A 23546-nucleotide genomic window follows, 5' to 3' on the forward strand; every position below is an offset into this window, starting at 1 on the left:
AAACTTGCATACAATATATCAACCTTCTATAATAAGTGTATGAGAGGTTTATAGACACTTTTACATTGATATACACCTTATACATAGTCATATAATTATACACACGCATATAATGTTTAAATAACTTATCTATATACATTTTTGCGGCATAAGTACTTATATTTATATCATAATATTTCATAAATTATGTTAGTATAACTTAACTCCTACCAAATTATTATTAGCAAGGGAGAACTTTTGTCAAATAAATTAAGTCCGGATAGATACTAGTAATATTTTGATTTATAATTTTTTATTAAATAATTAACACGTTCAAAAATTAAATATTTATGAGATAGGAGAGGCAAAAAAAATAAAAATTAAACACAAGCATCTAAGATTCTTTGAAAATCATTGCTTGACATGATTTTTGACATAGGGCAAGATCAGCACTCAGCAGTACTCATAAAACTCCCCTGTTTTCTGAAAAAAACTGAGTAATCGGAAGAAGAAGAAGAAGAGATGGGGAGCAGGAACAGAGGAGATGTAAATTACAGAAATCCATGTCTGACAATGCATCAACCATGGGCTTCTTTGCTTGTTTATGGTATCAAACGCATTGAAGGAAGATCTTGGCCTGCACCCATTACAGGTAATTCTTGATTTCCCTTTGTCTTTTTATTGCTTGTTAACAAGGGGGTGGGGTGTGGGGGGTCATAAAGTTGTAAACTTTACTCTATTATCTAGTTGATTGATGATCTTTGTTAGCCTAAACTGGGAAAGTTGCCCTTTTTAACCCCACTCCCTAAATTTGGTGAAATTTACTCTTTTTGATTATGATGATGAGGTGGCATGGTGAGTATTAGGGTGGGGGTTACATCTAGTTTTTGAATTAGGTATGCTTTTGTTAATTCTTGAGTTCCCCTCCAATTCCATTTGTATAGTATTTTGTGTTTAGATGGTACATGAGGAATGGGGTTGAAACAAGGTTGAGATGGAGTGTCAAAATGAAAACTGAGGACAAGTTTAGAAGGGTTGTTTCTGTATTTGGCTTTTTCTTTTTGTTGCTTGTTCTGTTGTACACTGTGCAGAAGAAAAAATTGTTTGGGGGGGTGGGGTGGGGTGTAAACTTGTAAGCTTTGTCTCATGTTATAGTTGATTTTAGGTATAGTGGTGTGTAGGTTTTTATTTGGTTCATTACTGCTTGATATCAGAAAAAGCTACAGTAGTTTTTTTCTTTCTAAATTTGGTAAATTCACTCCTTGGGAAATGGGAAGTAACTCTTTGATTGCATATCATGTGTAAAAATCCTTGTTTTGCTTGGCCAGAAATCTATATCAGTGATCAGAGTATTAGGAGATTTCCTTTTTTAGCATTATCATTCTCTAATGTATATTGTGCTTAGTACGTAAGAGTACTTTCGTCTTGACTGCTATGTTGATTTACATGGCTACACCTAACCTGAAACTCAAGTTTAGTAGAGTGGTGATGCATTCATTTATATTTAGGTTGTCTTTCAGTTAGTATTCATAGTATTGCTCCTGTAGCTTCTTGTCATCTGATTTCTATTACTATATGTTGTTTCTACTACTTCGACTATCATATTATTTTTTGTAGTTACCATTCAGAATGTTTTGTTATGCTTTCACTTCCGTTACTTAATTTTCTGGACTGCTTTGGACTGTTTTTCCTTGAGCAGAGGGTCTATCGGATTTCTGAGGTGGGGATTAGGTCTACATTGGGTAAGTTATTGTAGTTGTTGTTTCAGCTTATTAATTCTACAAAGGACTAGTTTGTTCACAAGGCCAGAAGGTCTTTCCCTTGCATAGTTTTGTGTGATTTGGAAACAAAGGAACAATAGGTGCTTCTTTTTTGTTGATAAAGGAAAAATTGCAGTGCTTCACCACCGATCCAATGAAGCTCTAATGTCATTCTTTATCTTCAAAGCACCTATTGAGAAACATAATGTCGTTCCTGCTTTCACTCTCTAAGCCACCATCAATATGGCTGCAGAATTTCCAATCTCACCATTTAGATGCTAGTCACTCAGCCTTCCTGAAAAACTCTTTGGTAGCGTTTGGAAGGTGGATCTAAATTGGAACTATTCGTTGTGAACTATTTCTAATTAGAGAATGGCTAAACATCCTAGTTCTCCAGTGTGATTTTGCCCTTCAATGGTTATCCAGTCAGTGCTATGCATGCGTCATCTCATCTGTAGGGGAAGAGATGAACTCCCAGCCTGCTTTACTGCAGCTCCCACTGAAATCATACAACAAAATACTTAGTATTTTTTATTTGTCAAATATCACTAAATCATTTCTCAAGATGATGGCAAAATATATGTGCTATGTGGGAGTGTAGGGCCCAAGATATATCTTTTAATTCTCTGTGCATCAGCTGAGACAGTAAGTGCCTATTGATAGAAAGTTTCGCCATTCCGCCACTTCTTCATCGTTCTCCCATTACATGAAGTCCAATGATCGCAGTATAAGTTTTTGGCTATGGCGTGGCCATATAGTAGGATTTAGCAATAGGCAATTTTAGAGAAAGTCACCTGTAGAAAGAATATGTTGTCTAGGCATTAGAACCAGCGCCGGCTCTTGCCTATAAATTTTAAGGCCAATGCCTTAGGCCCCAATTTTTGGGGGCCTCAAATTTCTACAAATAAAAAACTATTTTTAATTTTTTTCATGAAAAAATTATTTATTTATAATAGAATGTCTTTTTCATATATATAAAATCTTCTTAATCCCATTGTAATAGAAGAAATCAAGAAAACATTATTTTGAATTCTTACATTTTCTTCGCTAACTCTTACATTATTTATCTTTTTTAACTCATTTTGCGCTCTATATCTTCAAATCTTTGATAGTTAGATCACTACTCTATCAAAAATATGAATCAATAGTCGATAAGTGTTGAACAAAGTGAATTACAAATTCTTTTTTATTTCTTCGTAACTTTTCATATAAAAGTGGGGTATGTATACTTGTCAACTTTTTGAATCAAATTCTATGATTCTAACTCTTAGCTTTATTTAATGTTTATCAACTTATTACTTATAGAATTATGTTATCAATTCATATAATAATTGTCTCAATAAAATAATATTTTTCAATGTTGAATTGATAAAATCTTACCTAAAAATAATTCTCCCTCCGTTTCAAAAAGAATGACCTCCTTTCTTTTTTAGTTGGTTTCAAAAAGAATGACCTCTTTCTTTTTTTGGTAACATTTTAATTTCAGTTTTCCACGTGGCATGTTTAAAGCCACAAGATTAAAGGGCAATTTAGTACATTTGACATAACTTTAATTTAGGACTACAAGATTCAAAAGTTTTCTTTATTTTCTAAAACTCCGTGCAAAGTCAAACCAGGTCACTCTTTTTGAAACGGAGGGAGTAATAAAAAGAGTATTTGAAAAAATCATTTATAAAAAAGATATGAAGTAATAATTTACATCTAAAAATATAGAAAAATAAATAAATGCAGATAAAGTTTATTTAAATTTTAGGCCTCTTATTAAAATTTCGCTTTAGGCCTTGAATTATGTTGAGCCGCTCCTGATTAGAACCACCTGCACCCAATGGGACGGATGAGGAGCATTTGTGACAAATAAAGACTCTTGCTTCAGAGGGTCAACAGTGGATCAACTTTTAACTTGCAATGCATGGATCAAAGTGGGTGAGATGAAAGCCAAAAAAAAAAAAAACAATCTTCTCAATCACCTCTAGAAGCTAGTGGTAGTGTATATATTGCAAAGCCACTATTTGCTTCACATTGTCATATTCGAATGGATGTACTCCTAATGGTGGGGTATTCTTGGGACACATGACTTTTATTCTTCATAAATATGATTTAAAGTTTCACTAAGGTGTTGGTGCTAAACAAAATGTGTAGATTCTGTTTTCCGTAATTTTCTCCGCTATTCGCTCTTTGTATGATTGCATTTGTGTCCAGTTCAATTTAGTTTCAGGCTGCAATAGTACAAGAGTTTATCTCTACTTATCCCTTTCTTACTTGTATGAGTAATCTTACATTTTCCTGTTTCTTGTTGGAATTCAATTCCTTATTATCTAATTATAACGTTTTCTTTCTTTCATGAAGGTCGACTTTGGATTCATGCTGCTAGTAAGATCCCAGAACCAGAAACTATCAAAGCAATGGAGGACTTCTACAGGGAAATCTATGCTGTGAATGGCATAACCGATCTCAACTTTCCCGAGCATTATCCAGTTTCAAGACTTCTAGGTGACGGACTCCTTGCAACATAATTTTACGTACTAATTAATTCCTTTCCTCTGTTTTTGAACTAAAATTACTTTGAGTGGAATAAAAAGTTAGATAAGATTCCTATACTTAAGATATCGTGTTTACTTGAACAGACCATTGAAGTGCTGGATCAATATCCTATTTAGAACTCATGCTCGAGGGGTACAAACTTATTGACAACTTATTTTGTTGCTTGACATGATTGCGTCAATTAATTCCAGTTTTTTTAATTTACTCATCATTGGGGTGTCTTTATATGTACTCCATTTCTGCCTTAGAAGCTTCTCTTTGACATCCGGGTGCTAATTTCCGTGGGAGATAATATGGGACTTTGCCTTTTCCTTTCCACAATTGGTATTTATGAATCTATGTAATATCTAGTCACCATCATCAAATGCATTTGCATGGCTCTTTCTTGCTTATGTCATACTAAGTTCATCAATGTTAGCCGGATAAATTTGAAATTGGCAGACATGTTCCTGTCTAGGTTTTTGGTTTCATCTAAAAGATATCAACTTTCTGCATCTGCATTTTGACTTAAGTTGTGATCAACTTTTATGTTTTCTTGAACGTAGAGATTGCTTGTTCTTAATTGTCATCCGTAAAATCGTTTGCAACTTTTTGTTTGTTACAGGTTGTGTTGAAGTAGTTGGATGTGTCACATGTGACGAGCTAGTCAACTGGGATCAGATTCCCGAAGGGGTGAGCTTCAAATGTCTCTTTGTTCCTATCCATTGACGCAGTTTATTCCTCAAGTATTTTGGTTTTGTTGTGTAATATGTTTTCTTATTTTATTCGATACATTTTGCTTACAGGTAAGGCTAGAGGGACAAACAAAATTTTGCTGGCTTTGTGAGCAACCACAGGTATTTTGGTTTATCTGGAAGTCAGTTATCTGTTTCTTTCGTATTATCTCTAGCAAAAGAATCATTAGTTTCCTTTTAACTCGTGTAGAAACTTATCGTACCATTTGAGATGCGAGGGTTCCAAGGTGTTTATAACTTGGAAAGAAAGGTATTAAAATTTGAGAAACTTTGTCATCTTTCCCTATAATACATGATTTACGACATTTCCACTTGTAGTTGATCCTTGTTTAAAACTCATTTTCCTGTTGCATTGTTAATTTATTTAACTTTTTTTGTTTTAATTCGTGTTCTAGATATATGAATCTGCAATCCGAGGTATTTCTCCAGTTGTGCCCCCACTTCCAGTGAAATTTCCCCTTCCAAATCCGCGGGATCCTTTTTCATTGAAGCCAAGATCCCTTGCTTCCTCCCCAAGTAGCTCCGGTACATCTGATGTAAACAACCGATCTGAAAATCTTGTTGCTGCAATAGCTGGTGCTCGAGCGGCTGCCACACAGTTCTCTAAGAATGGCAATCCTCCATCCAATACAGTTGAGGTAGGAGATGATTCAAGGACTGGAAATAGGTATCGGAGGGCTCAATGATGCGCGAGTTGCTGGAAAAGCTTGGTCAAATAACTTCATTGTAAGTTAGTTTATCAATAATTATGTAGTTTTTGGAGGTATAGTTATTTAGTTGGGGCTTTGTTGTTATGGTTCTAAGTTTCATTTGAAATTATGATATGTAAACTGCTGGACAAAATGCTCATGTCATGTGTTGTATCATATTCTCTTCTGCTTTTGATCTAATTGGGAGTTATGAGAAAGGAAAATGCAGGTAGCCTCCGGTTTCTTAAAAGAGTCGTTTGGTGTGAGGTATAAGGTATTATAATCTCAGATAAAATGCATGACTATTTTATCCTGCGTTTGATTGGAGGTATTAGGTAGTCCAATTTATCCAGGAATAAGTCATTTTGAGATAAGTTATTTCATTATGTATATGGAATGACTTATTCCATCACTAAGGCATAAATGGTGGGATAAATAATCTTAGGACTGCCTAATACCTCCAATCAAACGCGGAATTAAATTGTCCTGCATTTTATTATGAGATTATTATATCTTATACCTCACACCTAACGACTCCTAACTAACATGCAATTTCACCTATGCTATTGTATTGGCACTCACTTAAGCTTTATGGACAGTGGTGGAGCTAGGATTTTTAATAAGGGGTTCAAAATTTGAAGAACTAAACACACAAACTAAACCAAAGGGGGTTCAACATTTACTATATATACATAAAAAATAATTTTGACCATGTATAAATAGTAATATTTTTCGTCGAAAGGGGTTCGGATGAACCCCCTAGCAAAAGGTTGGGTCCACCCCTGTTTATGGTTGTGTTAAGTACAGTGTTTTTCAATTTTTCCATGTTTAGTTGCAAAAATTTTGGGAAACAACAACATACCTAATTCCACAAATGGGTTTGGGGAAGATAGGATATATGCAAAATTTACCCCTACCTTTGTAGGATAGAGGCATATTTGATAGACCCTTAGCTCTAGATCAAACAAGAAAAGAATTCGAAACATTTTCTATAAAAAAAAAACAAGTTCTTTTGAAACGAGGATAATGACTTATCTAGTGAAAGTAAGCAAAATAAGTTCCTCAAATAACATCTCACGTTGATTGTGTCATTTCTATCCTTCAATATACCTCATATCATTATTTTGTTTTGGTTATATATAAATATTTTTATAATATTATGTTTTAATATTTTATTCATATGTCGAACATAAAAAAATAAATAAAAAATTGTTTATCTTTTATAGAAAACATTTTCCTTCTTACATAACACACTCTTGATGAGGATCCAGAATCAAAAGGACCCATTTTAAATATTAAAATGCAATAACCAATACGTTCGTTGTGCTTTCACAGCCATAGTTTTTCTCTTTCGTTTTGTTTAGTTATATGATAAATAAATAAATAAATAAATATGTATAGTCAATATTGAACTATCAAACAAAAAGCCATACTGGTCAAAACTTTGAAATTTTAGTAACAAAAGAAATTATTGTGGATAACTATGGGTATATGTATTGATATTTCAAATTTGCCGGCCCAAAGAAGTATATTACTATAATATTTATATCGTTTGAATAGAAATGTCTGCTTATTAAATTAATATATTAGGATCAACAAATAAATTATAAGATGAAAAATAAGATGTTTGACCTGATGGGCGTAGCCTTGATCACTTTTTTTCTTTAGAAAAGTAAGATGTTTGATTTTGATAAATAATGTGATTGATTGATAAAATTTTTGAATAAAATTAATTTTTCATTTTCACTAAGTAATTTCCTTTTTTTTTTAATATTAATAATAATTTATTAATTCACGAAGTTATTTGAAATTCATGTAGAACGAACATATTTTTTTTTGAACAAAAAGTCACTTCCCTTCAATTAATGAAAAGTTTCTCTTCCGTTGCCTTCGCATCTATTGATGATTATAAATTTTTAGAGGCTTCGCCATATTTGATACATCGAAAAACAAAATCTTTTACTTCAAAATTTAAACTTTTTTTCTCTTCTTTGCATAAAGTTTTCAAAAAGAAAAACAATAAGTATCATGTGATTTATTTTGTTTGGTGCGTTCGCTAAAATTTTACAATTTCAATATATTAAAACAATGTTCCATTCAATCCTGGGAGAAATTAATCCAAACCTTAAGCAAGTGTAAATGGATTAAATTCTTAAAGAAAACAATTTTCTATAGTCAATATTTTTTTTCCTTCAGTATATTCATTTCTGTTTATATCTTGATTGCAAGAATAGCATAGTCAACCTAAAAATAGGGTTGATTTAACCTTAGCCCAATTTGACATATGAAATTTTGCATTTATTGCTACTGCACTATTTATTCTAGTTTCTATCGCTTTTCTACTTATCATTTATGTATATTAAAATAATTTATTTATTTGATATGTGAATAAAGACAAAAAAGTATTTGGTAGTTAACCAAATTATAAGAATATATATTAAATTAAAACTTAGTAAAAGTTGAGCGAAGTTGAGCTCTAAGTCATTATTAGTCTGTTTGACTCAACTAATTTCCGCCCAACGAGTTTTATTACTGTCATTATGCACTCTCACTCTGCCCAAAGAATTTTTGTGCAAGGTTGAGCAATGATTTATTTATTAATTTAGTTCATTTTAATTCATTCAAATTAAAATGTGCAGTGCCTGATGCTATTGCTACCTCCCCTGTTATAGGCCATATATAACTTAATAATTTTGCTTCTTTTTTTTTTAGGTATAATTTTAATTTGTGACTCTTACGATTAAAAGTACTTAGCAATTTAGTTTAACTCTGATTGCGGTTAAGTATTTTCTGTCCTTACGCTTTATTCTTCTCATTTCTATATAGTGAATTCCTCAATATAAGGAAACAAAACATCACACAAATTTCATGTTCCTATCAAGGCAAGATACTTACAATGAACTTTAGTTTAACAAAAACACATTAACATTGCAAACATGTCACCCTCCAAATGTTTGCTAATCATGTTCCTTGGATTAATGGTCCTTACTACACTTACTTATGGTGATCAACCCAACAAATATACCAATAATGAGGTTAATTCTGTCACTAATCAGCCAATCAAGAAAGATTACATAACCGGTGAACCTGATCCTGATCCTGATTATATATATGAGTCCAAATATGAGGAGGATGGTGGATCAATGATGACAGACTTTGAGTCACCTTAATGATCATGTAATAGTAGTATCAAATATGCTTGTATGGTTAAATAAAATGCATTTTTTGGTCCTAATAAAAGGACCAAATTGTTGTAATGAAAAATACCAATATATGAAAAACTATTGTTTTAATACTTCCGTCTGAATATTAATCATTTGTCAGGACTCTTACGCGTAAGTTTTTTGATTTGGATTAAATATTTAGTTCATATTGCTATTTTTACATTAAAAAGGGAGTACGTTCAATAAAATAAATTTTTACCTGTATTACCGTTGGAATCATCATTAAAACATTAATTTCTTCCCTTTTTAAATAAAAGTATTGTACTACGATTTCATTTAAACTACTCTATCTTTAATTCATGACTAATAAAAAAAGGTGTCTACATAATTAAGGGGCCTAAAGACTTTTGCTTTAGTTGCTTTATATTAAAGCCGGCCCTGCTTCTTCTAACTTATAAATATTGATTATGACAATTCATGCATGTTATTTATCATCTTGGTTGTTGGATATTGCAAAAAAAAAAAATGATTGGATTTGCTTTAGATATTTCAATAAGAGATGAAATATTGATAATTTTCTTGGCAAATCCATACATAGATGTACACCTGTTAATTTTATTTGTTTATATATCTGTGTGTATAATATATATTTAATTGTGTATCCTCACAAACATAAGTGCATCTTGGGAGTTGGTTGAACCTACATCTTCCATAATTGCGATCTCAGATTAATTTCAAAATATTTGACCTATATATTTATATTTTCGCTACTGCTCATATCTTTTTATAAATCGGATACGATTATTATCTCTCAATCATCATTAAACGTTTTGCTAGTGCCTACGTTAAGATAATACTGCCCCCACAATCTTTAAATCTCGAACTCGCCTCTGATATTAGACTCAATTATTTTATAACAAAAACTCTTTTTGATTCTCTTCGCGTGTAATATCTATATTAAAATCAGATTAAACTTAAACTTAGGCCAAAAAAATCTTCACTTGCGCCAAAAGAATTTCACTTATAATGACATTGTATGTGTTTTTTGGTCGGCAAAAGATATTTCTATCTATGAAATCATTGTACCCTACTACCCATTTCTTCATTCATTTCAAGCCACAGAGATAAAATATGAAAGAAAAAAAAAATCTATATTGTTAGAAAAAGACTTTCGAGTATGACTTAAAAAAAAAAAATTTAAGTTAAAAAAAAAAATCAAGTTTAAATAATTTTTAAATTAAAAAATAAAAAGTAGGAGGAATCTATTTTTGATTTTTAACTTATTTTAAGTTATTTTGATATTAGTCAAATATTTCTAAAAATATAAAAGTAAATTTGATCAACTTTTAATCGAATCGGATTACACTCATGATGATGTTGACCACTTTCTTGAAAACTTAAAAAGCATTAGATTCTTGAAACTAAATCTTGACTGCTTTTTTTTTAAAGTACTATATAACTCTGATCTCTACTATAAAAATTTCCAATAATAACTCTTGATTGGTTAGTGATTAGTAGCCAAATTATTTATCATTAGAATGAAAATGGCTTTGTTGATTTTAATTAGTGTAGTGTTTAGTGTTTACTTTTGTTCCTTTGTTTCTGCTTATGATCTTGATCCTCTTCAAGATCTATGTGTTGCTGTTCAAGATTCCAATGATTCTGCAGGTAATTAATCACTTACCTATCTTTATTTTATTTTGTGGAGTTTTTCGGATTTAAGTTATATACTGACAATTAAAAAAAAAAAAGTAATACTTTGTTAGAAATTCATTGCTAATCTATCGTTAGATAACTCGTAGTAGTTGATAGGAATTTTTTTATAATTCGTGTTTTAAATAAGATTAGCAATAGATTTTGTTGTTTAGCTACCAGAATTGTCCGCCGCCATTTGTTTTTTAGTGGGTAGTGGAAAGATCTAGTTTAATTTGTGATAGCAGGTTAGTTAGTAATATTTTTTTACACTTGGCACATTTTCATCTTGCACAAGATATAATTTTAGATATAAAGGTTTGGAGGTCGAGGAATACTAGATTAGGACAAGATAGGTAGTAGGTAGCCGTGTGTTGGAGTACTTTTACGGGGAAGAGGTAGGGAGCTAGTCTCGTCTTTTGATGTATTACCTAGTATTATAAATGTCACTTTATTTGCTTTGTTTATCTTGCTATTCTGTTGCCATTATTTTCTTGTCAATCATGTTTTTATTACACTTCTTTTGAGTCGAAGGTCTATAGAAAATAACCTATCTACCCCATGAAGGTGGAGGTAACGTTTGCATACATGCTACGCACCCCAGACTCTAGTTTGTGGGATTACATTGGATATGTTTGTAATGTTGTTTTGTTTGATTCATGTGTTTTGCAGTTTTTGTGAATGGAAGGTTTTGCAAAGACCCAAAGCTAGCAAATGCAGATGATTTCTATGCTTCAGGTTTCAATGTAAGTGGAATGCCAACACCAACAAATCTTGGTTTTTCTGTGAATGCATTGAACGTAAATCGAATGCCAGGACTCAACACTCTAGGCATTTCGATGGCTCGTGCTGATCTTGAACCATTTGGATTAATCTCACCTCACATTCATCCTCGAGCAACAGAGCTAATACTGGTATTGGAAGGTACTATCTATGTTGGATTTGTTGTTCCTGATACACGAAATCCTTTCAAATCGAGGCTATTCGATAAGATCTTACATCCAGGGGATGCTTTTGTGATCCCACAAAGTATGGTTCACATTCAATACAATATGGGAACCACAAATGCAACACATTTGAGTAGTTTCAATAGCCAAAATCCTGGAGTACACATGATCCCTTATCAACTCTTTGGCTCAAATCCACCAATTCTTGATGATGTTCTTGTTAAAGGTTTTCAATTGGATAAGAAAGTGATTGAACATCTTCGAGCTCAGTTCTCCTAGAGTTGGATTCACTGCAAATTTAATGAGACAAGTTCTTCTTAGTTCATATTTGTTATTGTAATTTTTTTGTGATGTTCTTTTGAAAGTTTTGTTTTGTAATATGACATCTTGTCACACACCTAAAAAAGTAAGTGGACTGAATGTGAGGATTAATTCATATTCATGTCGCATATGGTACATTAAGGGAGAAACGCTACTTATGTAAGCTTTCTCTACTCAATGGGATCGAATATGAGAACTCGTTAAGGGTGGAGAGATCTTATCGATCTCACCACAGTCCTCCTCGGTGACGGTAAAATTGAAGAAACTAACAATTAGCCACGTTTGTACCATTACTTAAAACAAACCAGAATTCCAAATCTTTTCAAACTTTAGCTACCTAAATATTGAAAATAAGAATGAGGACAAGAAACTAAGACTTAAAAAGAAAAATTAGAGAAATCAAATCCGTTATTCGACAATAAGCATAATCGCTAAATCACATACCACTATCTCTTTTGATGAAACCGTTCTCACATTCACTACTCGATCTATATCCCAAATTAACCTGACCCTATTGCTTGTTCTCGACTCAATAACTCTTGTCAGCCAAATAACTACTTGTGTAACTTTAATAACCACATTGGACTAGACTTTGTTCATAACAGTGCTACAACTTTTCTTTTAGGGGTCGTTTGGTTTGAAAATGAGTTATGATGGGATAAGTTATGTTGGGATTAGTTATGGTGGGATAAGTTGTGTTGAGATTATTTTTTATTGAGTGTTTGGTTTGTTGTATTCAAAATAATAAATTTTAAGAATAATTTATTTGTTTACAAAAATGCCCCTCATTAATGTAAAAAGTGATAGAACAAAAGGGTTGAAAGAGACATTTTTGTCATTTACCTATTTTATCCCGGGATAAGTTATCCCGGGATTACTATACCACCCAAAGAGAGGGATAACTTATCCCGGTATTAATTATTAATCCCGGGATAAGTTATCCCGAACTTGCCAACCAAACAACAAAATAAGCGGTACTATAATTTAATCCCGGGACTATTTGGTACTATCCCTCACACCAAACGACCCCTTAAGGTTATAACATCAACCTCATTATTATATATACAAACATACATAAGTTTTGTCATATATGCTAATTTGAGACATACATATCTTGAGGTTTTTTTTTTCAATTTCACAATTGCTATATCAAAGTGACTAAATTTGCAAATTTCATAAATTTCGATAATAGCCTTTTAGTAGGAAACCCAAGTCAACTTCATGTGCTTACAATTTACATATATCTAAAATGGCTAAACTACAAACTTCGTAAAATTTGACTACGCCTTAAATAGGGATCCCAAAAGGGCCCTTTTTTAAAATTTGTTCCCCCATAGAAAAACCCGAAGTGACAGTATCGTCTTCATAGCTAAAACCCTAAAAACCCTAATTGCGGCAGAAGGTCAGAGAAAATTCACAGTACACAACAATGGAGAACAATCAATTGTTAAAAATTTCAGAAATAGAAGGAAGAGGAAGAGGAATTGTTGCTACTCAACCCCTAAAACCTGGACAAATCATCCTCAAAGACTCTCCTCTCCTTCTTTACTCTGCTTCTGTGAAGAACAGCACTTTTTGCTCAAATTGCTTCAGGGTAATCCTACAATCTCCAATTCCTTGCTCATGGTGCACTTCTTCATTCTTCTGTACCTCTAATTGTCAGTCTATAGCTTTATCCTCTTCTCATACTCCTTGGGTTTGCCAATCCTTAACTCACTTAAGAAACACCTTTTCTTCTCATAATAATTTGAATGTAGATCAACAAATTCAAGCTTTTTTTCTTATCTCAGCTTATAATTTAGCAGTGATTTCTCCTTCTTCGTTTCGTGTGCTGTTAAACCTTCAAGGGGATTCGTCATTTGTGTCGGAAAGTGATGTTCTTTTGCTTCATTCTCTCGTTGCTACGTGCCCGTCGTTGAATCTTGGTGAATTTGGGTTTTCTAAAGAGCTTACTGCGGCTCTTTTGGCTAAGGATAAGGTGAATTCATTTGGGTTGATGGAACCTTTTGAGGCTGATAGAGAAAGGGGTGTTAGGGCTTATGGGATTTATCCGATGGCGTCGTTTTTCAATCATGATTGTCTTCCGAATGCGTGTAGGTTTGAGTATGTTGATACGGATGTTAATAGCAGGAGTAATACTGACATTGTTGTTAGGGTGATTCATGATGTTCCTGAGGGGAGAGAGATTTGTTTGAGTTATTTCCCTGTGAATTTTAAGTATTCGGAAAGGCAGCAAAGGTTGAAGGAGGATTATGGTTTTACTTGCAATTGTGATCGGTGTGTGGTTGAGGCTAATTGGTCTGATGGTGAGGATGATGCTATGGATAAGGAGGGTGAGGAAAATGAAGAGGAAGAGGAAGAGGATGAAGAGATGGAGGAAGACGTGGATGATGAAGTAAATGTAAATGGCGAGGTGGAGGAGAGGGATCAAGATTTTCCTCACGCGTATTTCTTCCTTAGATACATGTGTAATCAAGAGAATTGCTGGGGTACATTGGCTCCGTTGCCTCCTGATGCATCTCTATCCTCAGTTATGGAATGCAATGTTTGTGGCAATTTGAGCAAATCTGATGAGCTATAAGGTTTGCGCTGGGGACTATTGAAGTATGTCACATTTCCATTTAAGCTAGTTTGTTTCTTGGCAATTTGCTCTTGCGTGTTTGTTGTGCTTAGATTTTATGAGCTTAGTTTGCTAGAACTTCTTGTCCCTCTGTATTTGGTAGTTCACCTTGGTTTTCCTTTTTGTTAGCTTGTGATCAAGGGCTAAAGTATTGATTTGTGAAGCCCTCAATTTTCATGTATACAATCTATAAAACAACCTTGTCTCCATTGAGGCTGGCTTTGAATACTTTATACCATTTCTGTTTAACTTGGAAGATAAGCTGCAAGAGGATTTCAACAAGCCCACGCCCTCAAGTTATGAGTATCAATTATTGAAGTGTTAATTTTATGATAGAATTTATTATACAAATTGGATATTTGTATCTATGATTCGGATGAAAAGTTTTATCATCGTTGAGCCATCACCAATAAACATGATGGTCGATGGATCACATTAAAGGGGGAGATTTTATACCCGAGTATATCTGTTGACCATTTTTTCTAGCATTTAACCCCTTAATTATTCTATCAGTTTTTTGTTTACTCTGTTTATAGCCCAATATTGATTATCCCTTAGGAAAAGAGACTCAAATCCAATTTGCAGTATTAGCGTTCACTCTGTTTGTAGCCCAATATTGATTATCCCCTCAATATTGAGATGTGTCCTTTGCAAGGTATCAAGTTAATTAAAGATTAATTTTTTTTTCTTTTGATGGAGTAAATGTTCCATTGAAGGCATCAAGAAGATGCAAATTAGTTACAAAAGTAGAAGCAAAAACAGTTGGTCTGCTGGCTCTAGTACAATTATGCTAAAACTAAGTAGCCAACAAAATTTAAAAAACTATCCAGGGAATCTACATAGGACAAATTGACCCAACTGTACAGACACATAAGGCATTCCACTTTGAGAGAATGTAAAGTAGTTGATAGACCTTCAAAACATCTTGTGTTCCTTTCCCTCCAAATACTCCAAAAAATTGCTGCAGGTATCATCTTCCAAGTCTGTTTGATGGTGCTGTCAACTTTCCAGCAACACCAACTCTCATAAGCTTCTTTGATTCTTAGCGTCTTCGGTAACTCAGGATTAGCAGTAATAGTATTGATGTGGTATCTTAGAAATTAGGTTTTGATAGTTTTTGTAATATAATAGAAAAATTTAAGCCTAATTACTTGAGAGTGCAAAGGGCTAAAGACGATTTATGACCTATGTTGTCTCATAATTCAGTCTATATTGAATGTCAGGCTAGTTTTTTATGAAGTTCACATTTGATTCATACTAAGATGAGAACATTCATTTGTAGGAGAAGTAACAATCTAGTAAACAAAATTAGGACTACATGCTTAAGTTAATAATTCATTTCTCAATTCAAACTCCAAAATTATATGTGAAAGGAATCTCTTGAATAATCTGAGTCTACGAGGTTGAAGTTAAAGGGGTCTGATCTCATCAATGACACGGTATAAGCAGATGCTCACATCAGGTAATTGTTTTCTGAGGATGTTACATCTGAACAACCCAGGACAGCTGTACTTACATTGCTGAAAATAATGGTTGGTTACTTCTAATTCTGTACAATCAAGAACTAAATGAATTGTCAATCATTATTTCTTTAGAATATTTACATATAAATATAGCACCCTCTCATTTACAAACCAGTCAGATTCTTCTACTCTTTAGTATTATTTAAGAAGTTAGTCAATGGGTGCCTAGAATTCCATCTCTATGAAATTATTAAATCCATTAGGTAAGTAAGCAGATCTAATTAATAAACCATTTCTTTGACTACTGATTATATTAAAGGTTACTTCTTTGGATTGAAATCTGCATTTAGAAATGAGAACACCTGGACTATTTTTTGGATAGACAGAAAACAAGTATTAAATATAATTTAAAACAGAAACAAAGATATGAAAAACGACTAAATTGGAGTATAAGTATTCACACCTTTCTGGTTGTTTAAAACAATCATAACAAGCCCAAAGCAAGCAAACTTGTTTCTAGAAAAAAGTTTGTTTGTTTTGCTAAGAAACCAAACTTTGCTATAACAATGAGGATGTGCTGGTTCATAACAACTTTACCCATCATTGCTTTCTTTCTTTCCCCTGCTTATGCTTATGATCTCAACCCTCTGCAAGATCTATGTGTTGCAGTTAATGACTCTAAAGCTTCGGGTAAATCATCCTTCTATAGTTGTTGTATGCTGTATAATTTCTGTCGTCTGTTAGCTCTTAATATATGAATTACATGCTTAGCTCCAAGCTTGCAAAAGCGGATGATTTCTTTGCTTATGCACATTAACAAAGAGTGTTTAAACCCTTTACCGGCATTAGTTAATTGTCATTAGATCCAATGTCGCTATAAGCTTTAGCGGCATATACTCAGAGTGTTAAGATGTAATTGTCACTAAAAAAACATATTTAGCGGCAATTAAGTTATTGCCGTTAATTAATTGCTGCGTAAGATCATTTTTGGTGTAGTGAATCCACAACATATGCTCACATCAGGTAGTTGTTTATTGACATTGTTACATCTGAACAACTAGTACAGCTCTACCTACATTCCTGAAAGCATAAGATAGTTGTTTATTGAAGATGTTAAATCTGAACAACCATGAAAGCTCCACTTACATCCCTGAAAAGAATGGTTGGTTACTTCTGATTCTGTGTAATCAAGAAATAAATAGACCTTTAATCTCTACTTTTCAAGGCAAGTTCTTCTCTTTATTCAACCCATTTAGGTAATGAAACTGATCTAATTAATGAACGATTTTTTGACTACTGATTATATTAAAGGTCACTTCTTTGGACTTAAATCTATATTTAGAAATGGGAAAATACCTACACTATCTTTTTGGATCAGATTATAAATAGTCACACCTTTCTGGTTGTTTGAAGAATATCATAACAAGTCCATAGTAAAACAAACTTGTTTCCAGAAAAAGTTCGGTCTTTCGCTAAGAAACAAACTTTGCTATAACAATGAGGATGTGCTGGTTCATAACAACTTTAGCCATCATTGCTTTCTTTCTTTCCCCTGCTTATGCTTATGATCTCAACCCTCTACAAGATCTATGTGTTGCAGTTAACGACTCTAAGGCTTCGGGTGAATCATCCTTATACAGTATTTGTTCGCGAACAAGGCATAATTGTTATCTGTTGTATTAATATTTGAATAATATGCTTAGCCAGTAACGGATCCACATAACAACTTGTGGGTTCACCGGTTAGCTTTTGTTTAGACTATGCATATATATTAAGAAATTTACTGAATATCTATAAATATTTGATTGTGAATCTGAACTTATTGTAGGAACTCATTAACTTTTATTTGACTTGTGCAGTTTTAGTGAATGGAAAGATTTGCAAAGACCCGAAGCTTGCAAAAGCGGATGATTTCTTTGCTTCAGGTCTTAATGTTAGGGGAAATGCAGTGCCTCAGTTAGGCTTTGCTGTAAATATTGTGGATGTAAACAAGATGCCTGGACTCAACACTCTTGGTATTTCTATAGTTCGTGCTGACTTGGAACCACAGGGTCTCTCTCCACTTCACATGCACCCTCGAGCTACTGAGCTTATAACTATCCTAGAGGGTACTATCTATGCAGGATTTCTTGCCCCTGATGCTGCAAACATCTTTAAGAGTCGTCTCTTCTCTAAAATCATGAATCCTGGTGATGTGTTTGTGATCCCACAGGGGCTTATTCACTTCCAGTATAACGTTGGACACAAAAATGCTACTCTGCTAGCTTCTTTCAACAGTCAAAATCCTGGAGTCGTCATGATTCCTAGTACAATCTTTGCTTCAGATCCACCTATTCTGGACGATGTTCTTGCTAAAGGCTTCCGGCTTGATAAGAAAGTGATTAATGATCTTCGAAAGAAATTCTCCTAGATTATGACATTACAAATATGATTTGTGTGTTTATTGAAAGTTGTTTGGAGCGCGATGCTCACCACTAGCGATTTGTAAAGCGTTGGAATAATACGTTATTCTCCAATTGTATGTATTTTTTCCAGTATTTGGAGTGAACTTATTCATTTATGGAAGCTGACATTTCCCCTAATTCTTACCATCATGTTGTTAATTTTATGAAAAGCGAAATCAAGTCTATAAATTCGTAATGTAATTAGGGGTGGACATGGTAAGGTAGATATCGAATTTACTTTGTCTATACTTGTGGGTGTTCATTTACATCTCAGTTTTAATTTCTCATTCCTGATTTAATGGATCGATGTGAGGGTACTCATCTCGTCTCTAAAATCTTGAATCCTGGCGTTGTGCTTGTGGTTCCTTAGGGGGCGTAGTCACTTTCAATATAATGTAAGACACAATGTTAGTACAACATTATTCCACTATTTCAACAACATATCAAGTGAAATCTCACAAAGTTGGGGTTTGGAGAGAGTATAGTGTACGTAGACCTTATCACTATGTTTTGGAGATAGACAAGTTGTTTCGAAAGATCATTAGTTCAAGTGTATCAAATCCAAATAAAAGAAAAAGAAAACAATGAAAGAAAACATAGCATATGGTTGTATGTTTTAATTAGTGAGTCTTCTCTTCTTCTATGTAGCTTTACATTATACAACCAAACTATTTTCCCAACTTCTTCCCCTTCCCAAGAAGGGGATGGAACACGTAACTATCGGATTCAACTGAATTCAACATATTCGACCAGGGATATAGGTATATGATGAGAAATTAAAAATATTATAACTCAAAACTTTTGATTAAAAATGAAAAGACATTTACCACAACCTTGAGTGGTAAAAGATCCAACTATAAATAATGTTACATCTCTAAAAGTTTGACATAAATACAAAAAAGCCAAAAGATAAAACAATACTGTTTTGCAATGGAACCATCATATCAATGTGCTTTTTTCCTTTGCTTTTGAAGCTCCGGATATTAAAATTATTTCCCCCGTTTTAATTTATGTGGAACCGTTGAAATTATAAGAGCCAATAAAGTTTTTTTTGTTTAAATCAAAATTTCTTTATATACCTTTAAATATTTTAAATAATCAATTCTTGTAAATTTATAGTTTTTTTCTTTTAGTAATTTTCAAATATATAAATTTCATTTTTAAAAAAAACTTAAAGATTTTACAATCGAACTCACGTTCAAAGTTCAAAAATCTAAATCTCGAAATTCTAGTTGTGTCACTCACAGAGAGAATACTAAAAATGACTAGCTATATATACAACAATATTGTTGTGGTTAAAAATTCTAAGATAAATGATCTCTTTATAGTCAACGATTTTTTTAAGCTAAAGCGACAAATAAAATGATACTGGTGGAGTAATTATTAGCAAATATTAAATTAGGACAACATGCTTCGATTAACAATTGATCAATCGTGGACTTCTCTCTCATTTTTCCAAACTTTTTTGCGAAATATACCAATTGACTAACCTTTGATGGTTAAGGTATTTAAGTGTAAACATTCGATACGTAAATTCACCTTTAATTTCTATAAATTTACACACTTTGAATGTGTAAATTTACCATGCATAAGCGTAGAGTTGTGAATAAGTTGACCGTAGACTATTGACTCTGATTAGAGTAAAAATTAAATCACAAGATTCTTGATTAATTGTTACTACTTAAACTTGACCCTGCATTTTATAATGAGAAAATTACTTTGACTTTCATTTTTAACAAAAAATGACTAAGTTGGGAAAAAGGGATATTAAAACTTATCATTTAGTCATAAAAATTAAATACGTTTATTTTATTTTAATTAAAAATTTTAATGTGGAATTAGAATTAGAGTTGTATTTAATCATATTTTTTGCAAAAAATAGTTAGAAATAGTCTTAGTAACAAACTAATAAAAGAAAATCAAAATGCAGCTCACACAATACATCGACAATCCCCATCATACGAAAGGAGGAGGGGTTAAGTGGAGTTTGAAGCTATCGTAGACAAGAGTGACAAAACTTTTATAAGAGACCTTTTTTTGTCCAAACAAAAAATGATCTTATCATTTTGGAACCACAATTCACTATAGATGTGTATATATATATATATATATATATATCTGATCTATACAAATTCCTGTCATTTTGTTATTCAATTTAGAAATATGCTCAGTGAAAGCCTCTCAATTATCATCGTATGGCCTATTTTTCTTCCTCAGTATCTAGCATCTAGAGTGGTCAACACCAAAATCCTTGGCCTATGATAAAAAAATAGGTGGTTCTATTGATCGGTTATATCATACAGATCAAAATTAGATATCTGATCAAATGCTAACTTTCAAATAAAGTGAACAAGAATTCAAAAAAGGTAAAAAAATTCTCTTATAGCTAAATTGGTCCTAACTCCTAAATAGTCGGGTCTTAATACAAATATCAAACACGGACTAAAACTTAAAAGAAGTTCACCAGACATGTGCAGAGAGTAATTGTGAATAAATTGACTATTGACTTTGACCAGAGGGAAAAAAGATAATGAGATTAATTAATGGTTACCACTTGAACTTAAACTTAAACTTGCATTTTAAAAATGAGAAAATTACTAGACTTTGCTTAAGATAAATGACCAAGACACCTATAAATAGTACTAGGTATCTCTCTTGGAAAAAATAAAAAGTATAACAAGCCAAACTAAGCAAAATAAACTTGTTTCCAAATTTAATATAATTAGACTTCAATTTGTTACAAGCATGATAATAACAATTTTAGCCATTGCTACTTTGTTTTCATCCCAATTAGCTTATGCCTATGATGTCAATCCTCTACAAGACATATGTGTTGCAGTTCAAGACTTCAACACTTCTGGTAAATCATCCTTTTATAGTCATCACAATTTTTTAAGTAACCTTTTTTTTGACAAGTTACATATTTGATCGGTCGACCAACATATATATATATATAAATATATATAATATAAAAATTAGATGTATATTTTAAGTATGTTATACTATGCATTTATCGACTATTATTTTGTTTGACAGCAATACAATACATAAAATATCTTTTTTTTTTGTAATTGATAAAATTTCGAGGGCTAGTGGTGCATAGTTCAAAAGTTGATGGATAATGTGCCTATACCTTTACCTTTGAAGAAATTTTTACCAATGGTTCCTTTTTAGGACATTTGTTAAGTAAATCATGACCATCATTTTATTTTACTTGCAACTTATAGACCTCTTAGACTACGATCTAATTTTTTTTCAAAAACAAATTGAAAAACTAATTTTTTTTTTTGTATGTTATTATAAATGTTAGATAACAGTCTATTGTTTTATCTATAAAATTTAAAAGTATATGAGAATAACATTAGATCCGAGTCGAATATTGTCTAAAAGAATAATTTTTTAAGAGTAATATTTGCTCAATTTTTAAAAACAGGAATAAAGTCTAAGTGGGACAATATACACTTAAAGTACTAAGCTTTTACGTATAACAAGTTTGAACCCATGATGTGCAACGTAACTCTCACATCACGTGCTAAACTCTTACCACTGGACAAAAGCCCTTGGACTTATAACTTATTTTTATTTTCCTTATTTTATACCATATGTTGTATAATTTGAATTTATGTAATATGTTAATAATATGGTAACATCATTTTACTTCACTTGTGTGCAGTTTTTGTGAATGGAAAGTTTTGCAAAGACCCAAACCTTGCAAAAGTAGATGATTTTTTTACTTCAGGACTTAATGAAAGTGGAAAAGTAGTGAGGCAAATGTATGGTTATTCTGTGCATATTGTTGATGTAAACAATATGCCAGGACTCAACACTTTAGGCATTTCTATAATTCGTGCTGATTTCGAACCAAAGGGTCTTATCCCACTTCACACGCACTCTCGAGCTACTGAGCTTATAACTATCTTGGAGGGCACACTTTATGCGGGATTTCTTCTACCTTATGAAAATAACTTCTTTAAGAGTCGTCTTTTCTCTAAAATCTTGAATCCTGGTGATGTGTTTGTGATTCCACAAGGGCTTATTCACTTTCAGTATAATGTTGGACGTACAAATGCTACTATACTCGCTACTTACAACAGTCAAAATCCTGGATTCACCATGATTCCTAATATAATATTTGCTTCTGATCCACCTATTATCGACGATGCTCTTGCCAAAGGTTTCCAGCTTGATAAGAAAGTGATTAAACAACTTCGAAAGAAATTTGCCTAGGTTATGTTACTAGAATTATATAATTATGTACTAAATAAATTCTCCTAGGTTATATGTCACTATACAAATGTTGTATGTTGAATAAATTCACCTAGGATGATCACTTGTTTGTTGTATGTTTCAAATTGTTTATGTTCCATCATGTAATTTAGGTTTTTTTTATAATAAAGATTCTTGCAAATGTGATAAAAATAAGTAATTATATCCTGTGATGTGATATTTAGTAGCTTCACTTATTTAAATCAAATGTTAAAATATGTGATCGAACTTTGAGAAAACACTTATTTATCATGTCATTTGTTAAAAGTTTGGCTCATCTATGTCATTTCAGTTTGAGAAAAGGTTCATCCATGTCATTATTTGTTAGCTGAAAACAGTTCCGATTTTGCAAAACTATTTTTTACACGTGGTTAAATATGATTCGGCTACGTCATTAATTAAATTATTTTTTGAAAGGGAAAAAGCTCAAATATGCTATCGAACTTTATTAGAAAAGACTCATCTATGTCATCCGTTAAAAGTTTTGCTCATCTATGTCATTTCAGTTAACAAATGATGGCATGGATTAGTCTTTTCTCAAATAGAAATGACATAGATGAGCCAAACTTTGAACATATGACATAGACGAACCTTTTGTCAATCAGAAATGGCATATGCGCCTTTCTGTGACAAACCCAATTGCTTACTAATTTGATAGATGAATTTGACCGTGATTACAACTTTAGAATCGTTATTTTTTATACCCAAACTACTGAATTACAATAGAAATATGAAAATAACAAATAACTAACGATAGAGATAAGAAGCTTAGACTCTAGAAGAAGAAGAGAGGACAAACATTTTCTTCAATATGCATAATTCCTAAATCAGTGACCGCTAGCCCTTATGATGGAACCATTCTCACACCCACTACTCGACCCGAATTCCAAATTAATCTTGCCCTATTACTTGTTCTCGGCTCAATA

General features: G+C 32.5%; 4 protein-coding genes across 10 annotated transcripts in view; all 4 read left to right on the forward strand.

Annotated features, from left to right (window-relative positions):
• LOC125871545 (germin-like protein subfamily 1 member 7) overlaps positions 1-11947 on the forward strand; it is a 171061-nt gene extending 159114 nt beyond the window's left edge. For 2 of the 3 annotated variants that reach the window (XM_049552171.1, XM_049552170.1), the window contains exons 2-3: positions 10409-10535; positions 11232-11947. In XM_049552171.1, the coding sequence (XP_049408128.1) occupies positions 10412-10535; positions 11232-11785 (678 nt within the window). In that variant the 5' untranslated portion in view covers positions 10409-10411 and the 3' untranslated portion in view covers positions 11786-11947. Of the gene's footprint in view, positions 1-10334; positions 10536-11231 lie in introns of those variants that run through there. The other variant, XM_049552169.1, reaches the window with a different exon arrangement.
• Positions 325-5878, forward strand: LOC125871543 (uncharacterized). Of its 2 annotated transcripts, XM_049552166.1 has the most exons (6): positions 325-631; positions 4086-4229; positions 4885-4952; positions 5066-5116; positions 5205-5264; positions 5410-5878. In XM_049552166.1, the coding sequence occupies exons 1-6, from the start codon at positions 502-504 to the stop codon at positions 5698-5700; spliced, it is 744 nt and encodes a 247-aa protein (XP_049408123.1). In that variant the 5' UTR covers positions 325-501; the 3' UTR covers positions 5701-5878. The 2 variants fall into 2 exon arrangements, with proteins under 2 accessions (XP_049408123.1, XP_049408124.1); XM_049552167.1 differs by lacking the exon at positions 5205-5264 and having other exon boundaries at positions 398-631.
• A 1219-nt stretch (positions 11948-13166) lies between the features above and the next one.
• On the forward strand, positions 13167-18570 carry LOC125870855 (putative germin-like protein 2-1). Of its 4 annotated transcripts, none has more exons than XR_007446949.1 (3): positions 13167-14429; positions 16562-16600; positions 17770-17852. XR_007446949.1 is itself a non-coding variant. In XM_049551403.1 (3 exons), exons 1-3 carry the CDS (start codon positions 16477-16479, stop codon positions 18318-18320), a joined length of 672 nt encoding a protein of 223 aa, XP_049407360.1. In that variant the 5' UTR covers positions 16428-16476; the 3' UTR covers positions 18321-18570. The 4 variants fall into 4 exon arrangements, 3 of the variants coding, with proteins under 3 accessions (XP_049407358.1, XP_049407360.1, XP_049407359.1); XM_049551403.1 differs by lacking the exons at positions 13167-14429; positions 16562-16600 and adding exons at positions 16428-16496; positions 17431-17531 and having other exon boundaries at positions 17770-18570; XM_049551401.1 differs by lacking the exon at positions 16562-16600 and having other exon boundaries at positions 13168-14431; positions 17770-18004.
• Positions 18571-21056: 2486 nt separating this feature from the next.
• On the forward strand, positions 21057-22587 carry LOC125871494 (germin-like protein subfamily 1 member 19). Its single transcript, XM_049552097.1, has 2 exons — positions 21057-21214; positions 22028-22587. Exons 1-2 carry the CDS (start codon positions 21100-21102, stop codon positions 22579-22581), a joined length of 669 nt encoding a protein of 222 aa, XP_049408054.1. The 5' UTR covers positions 21057-21099; the 3' UTR covers positions 22582-22587.
• The last annotated feature ends 959 nt before the right edge of the window (positions 22588-23546 follow it).

Source organism: Solanum stenotomum, chromosome 7, assembly GCF_019186545.1.
Source record: "Solanum stenotomum isolate F172 chromosome 7, ASM1918654v1, whole genome shotgun sequence".
Taxonomy (NCBI): domain Eukaryota; kingdom Viridiplantae; phylum Streptophyta; class Magnoliopsida; order Solanales; family Solanaceae; genus Solanum; species Solanum stenotomum.

What these genes read in the sequence shown, in the direction of transcription:
- LOC125870855 (XM_049551401.1), top strand. Translation starts at nt 13,257, where the DNA reads ATGGAGAACAATCAATTGTTAAAAATTTCAGAAATAGAAGGAAGAGGA.
- LOC125871543 (XM_049552166.1), top strand. Translation starts at nt 502, where the DNA reads ATGGGGAGCAGGAACAGAGGAGATGTAAATTACAGAAATCCATGTCTG. An exon ending in TTGGCCTGCACCCATTACAG is followed by an intron (nt 632 to 4,085) that starts GTAATTCTTGAT and finishes TCTTTCATGAAG; the next exon opens with GTCGACTTTGGATTCATGCT. An exon ending in GGCTTTGTGAGCAACCACAG is followed by an intron (nt 5,117 to 5,204) that starts GTATTTTGGTTT and finishes TAACTCGTGTAG; the next exon opens with AAACTTATCGTACCATTTGA.
- LOC125871494 (XM_049552097.1), top strand. Translation starts at nt 21,100, where the DNA reads ATGATAATAACAATTTTAGCCATTGCTACTTTGTTTTCATCCCAATTA. An exon ending in TCAAGACTTCAACACTTCTG is followed by an intron (nt 21,215 to 22,027) that starts GTAAATCATCCT and finishes ACTTGTGTGCAG; the next exon opens with TTTTTGTGAATGGAAAGTTT.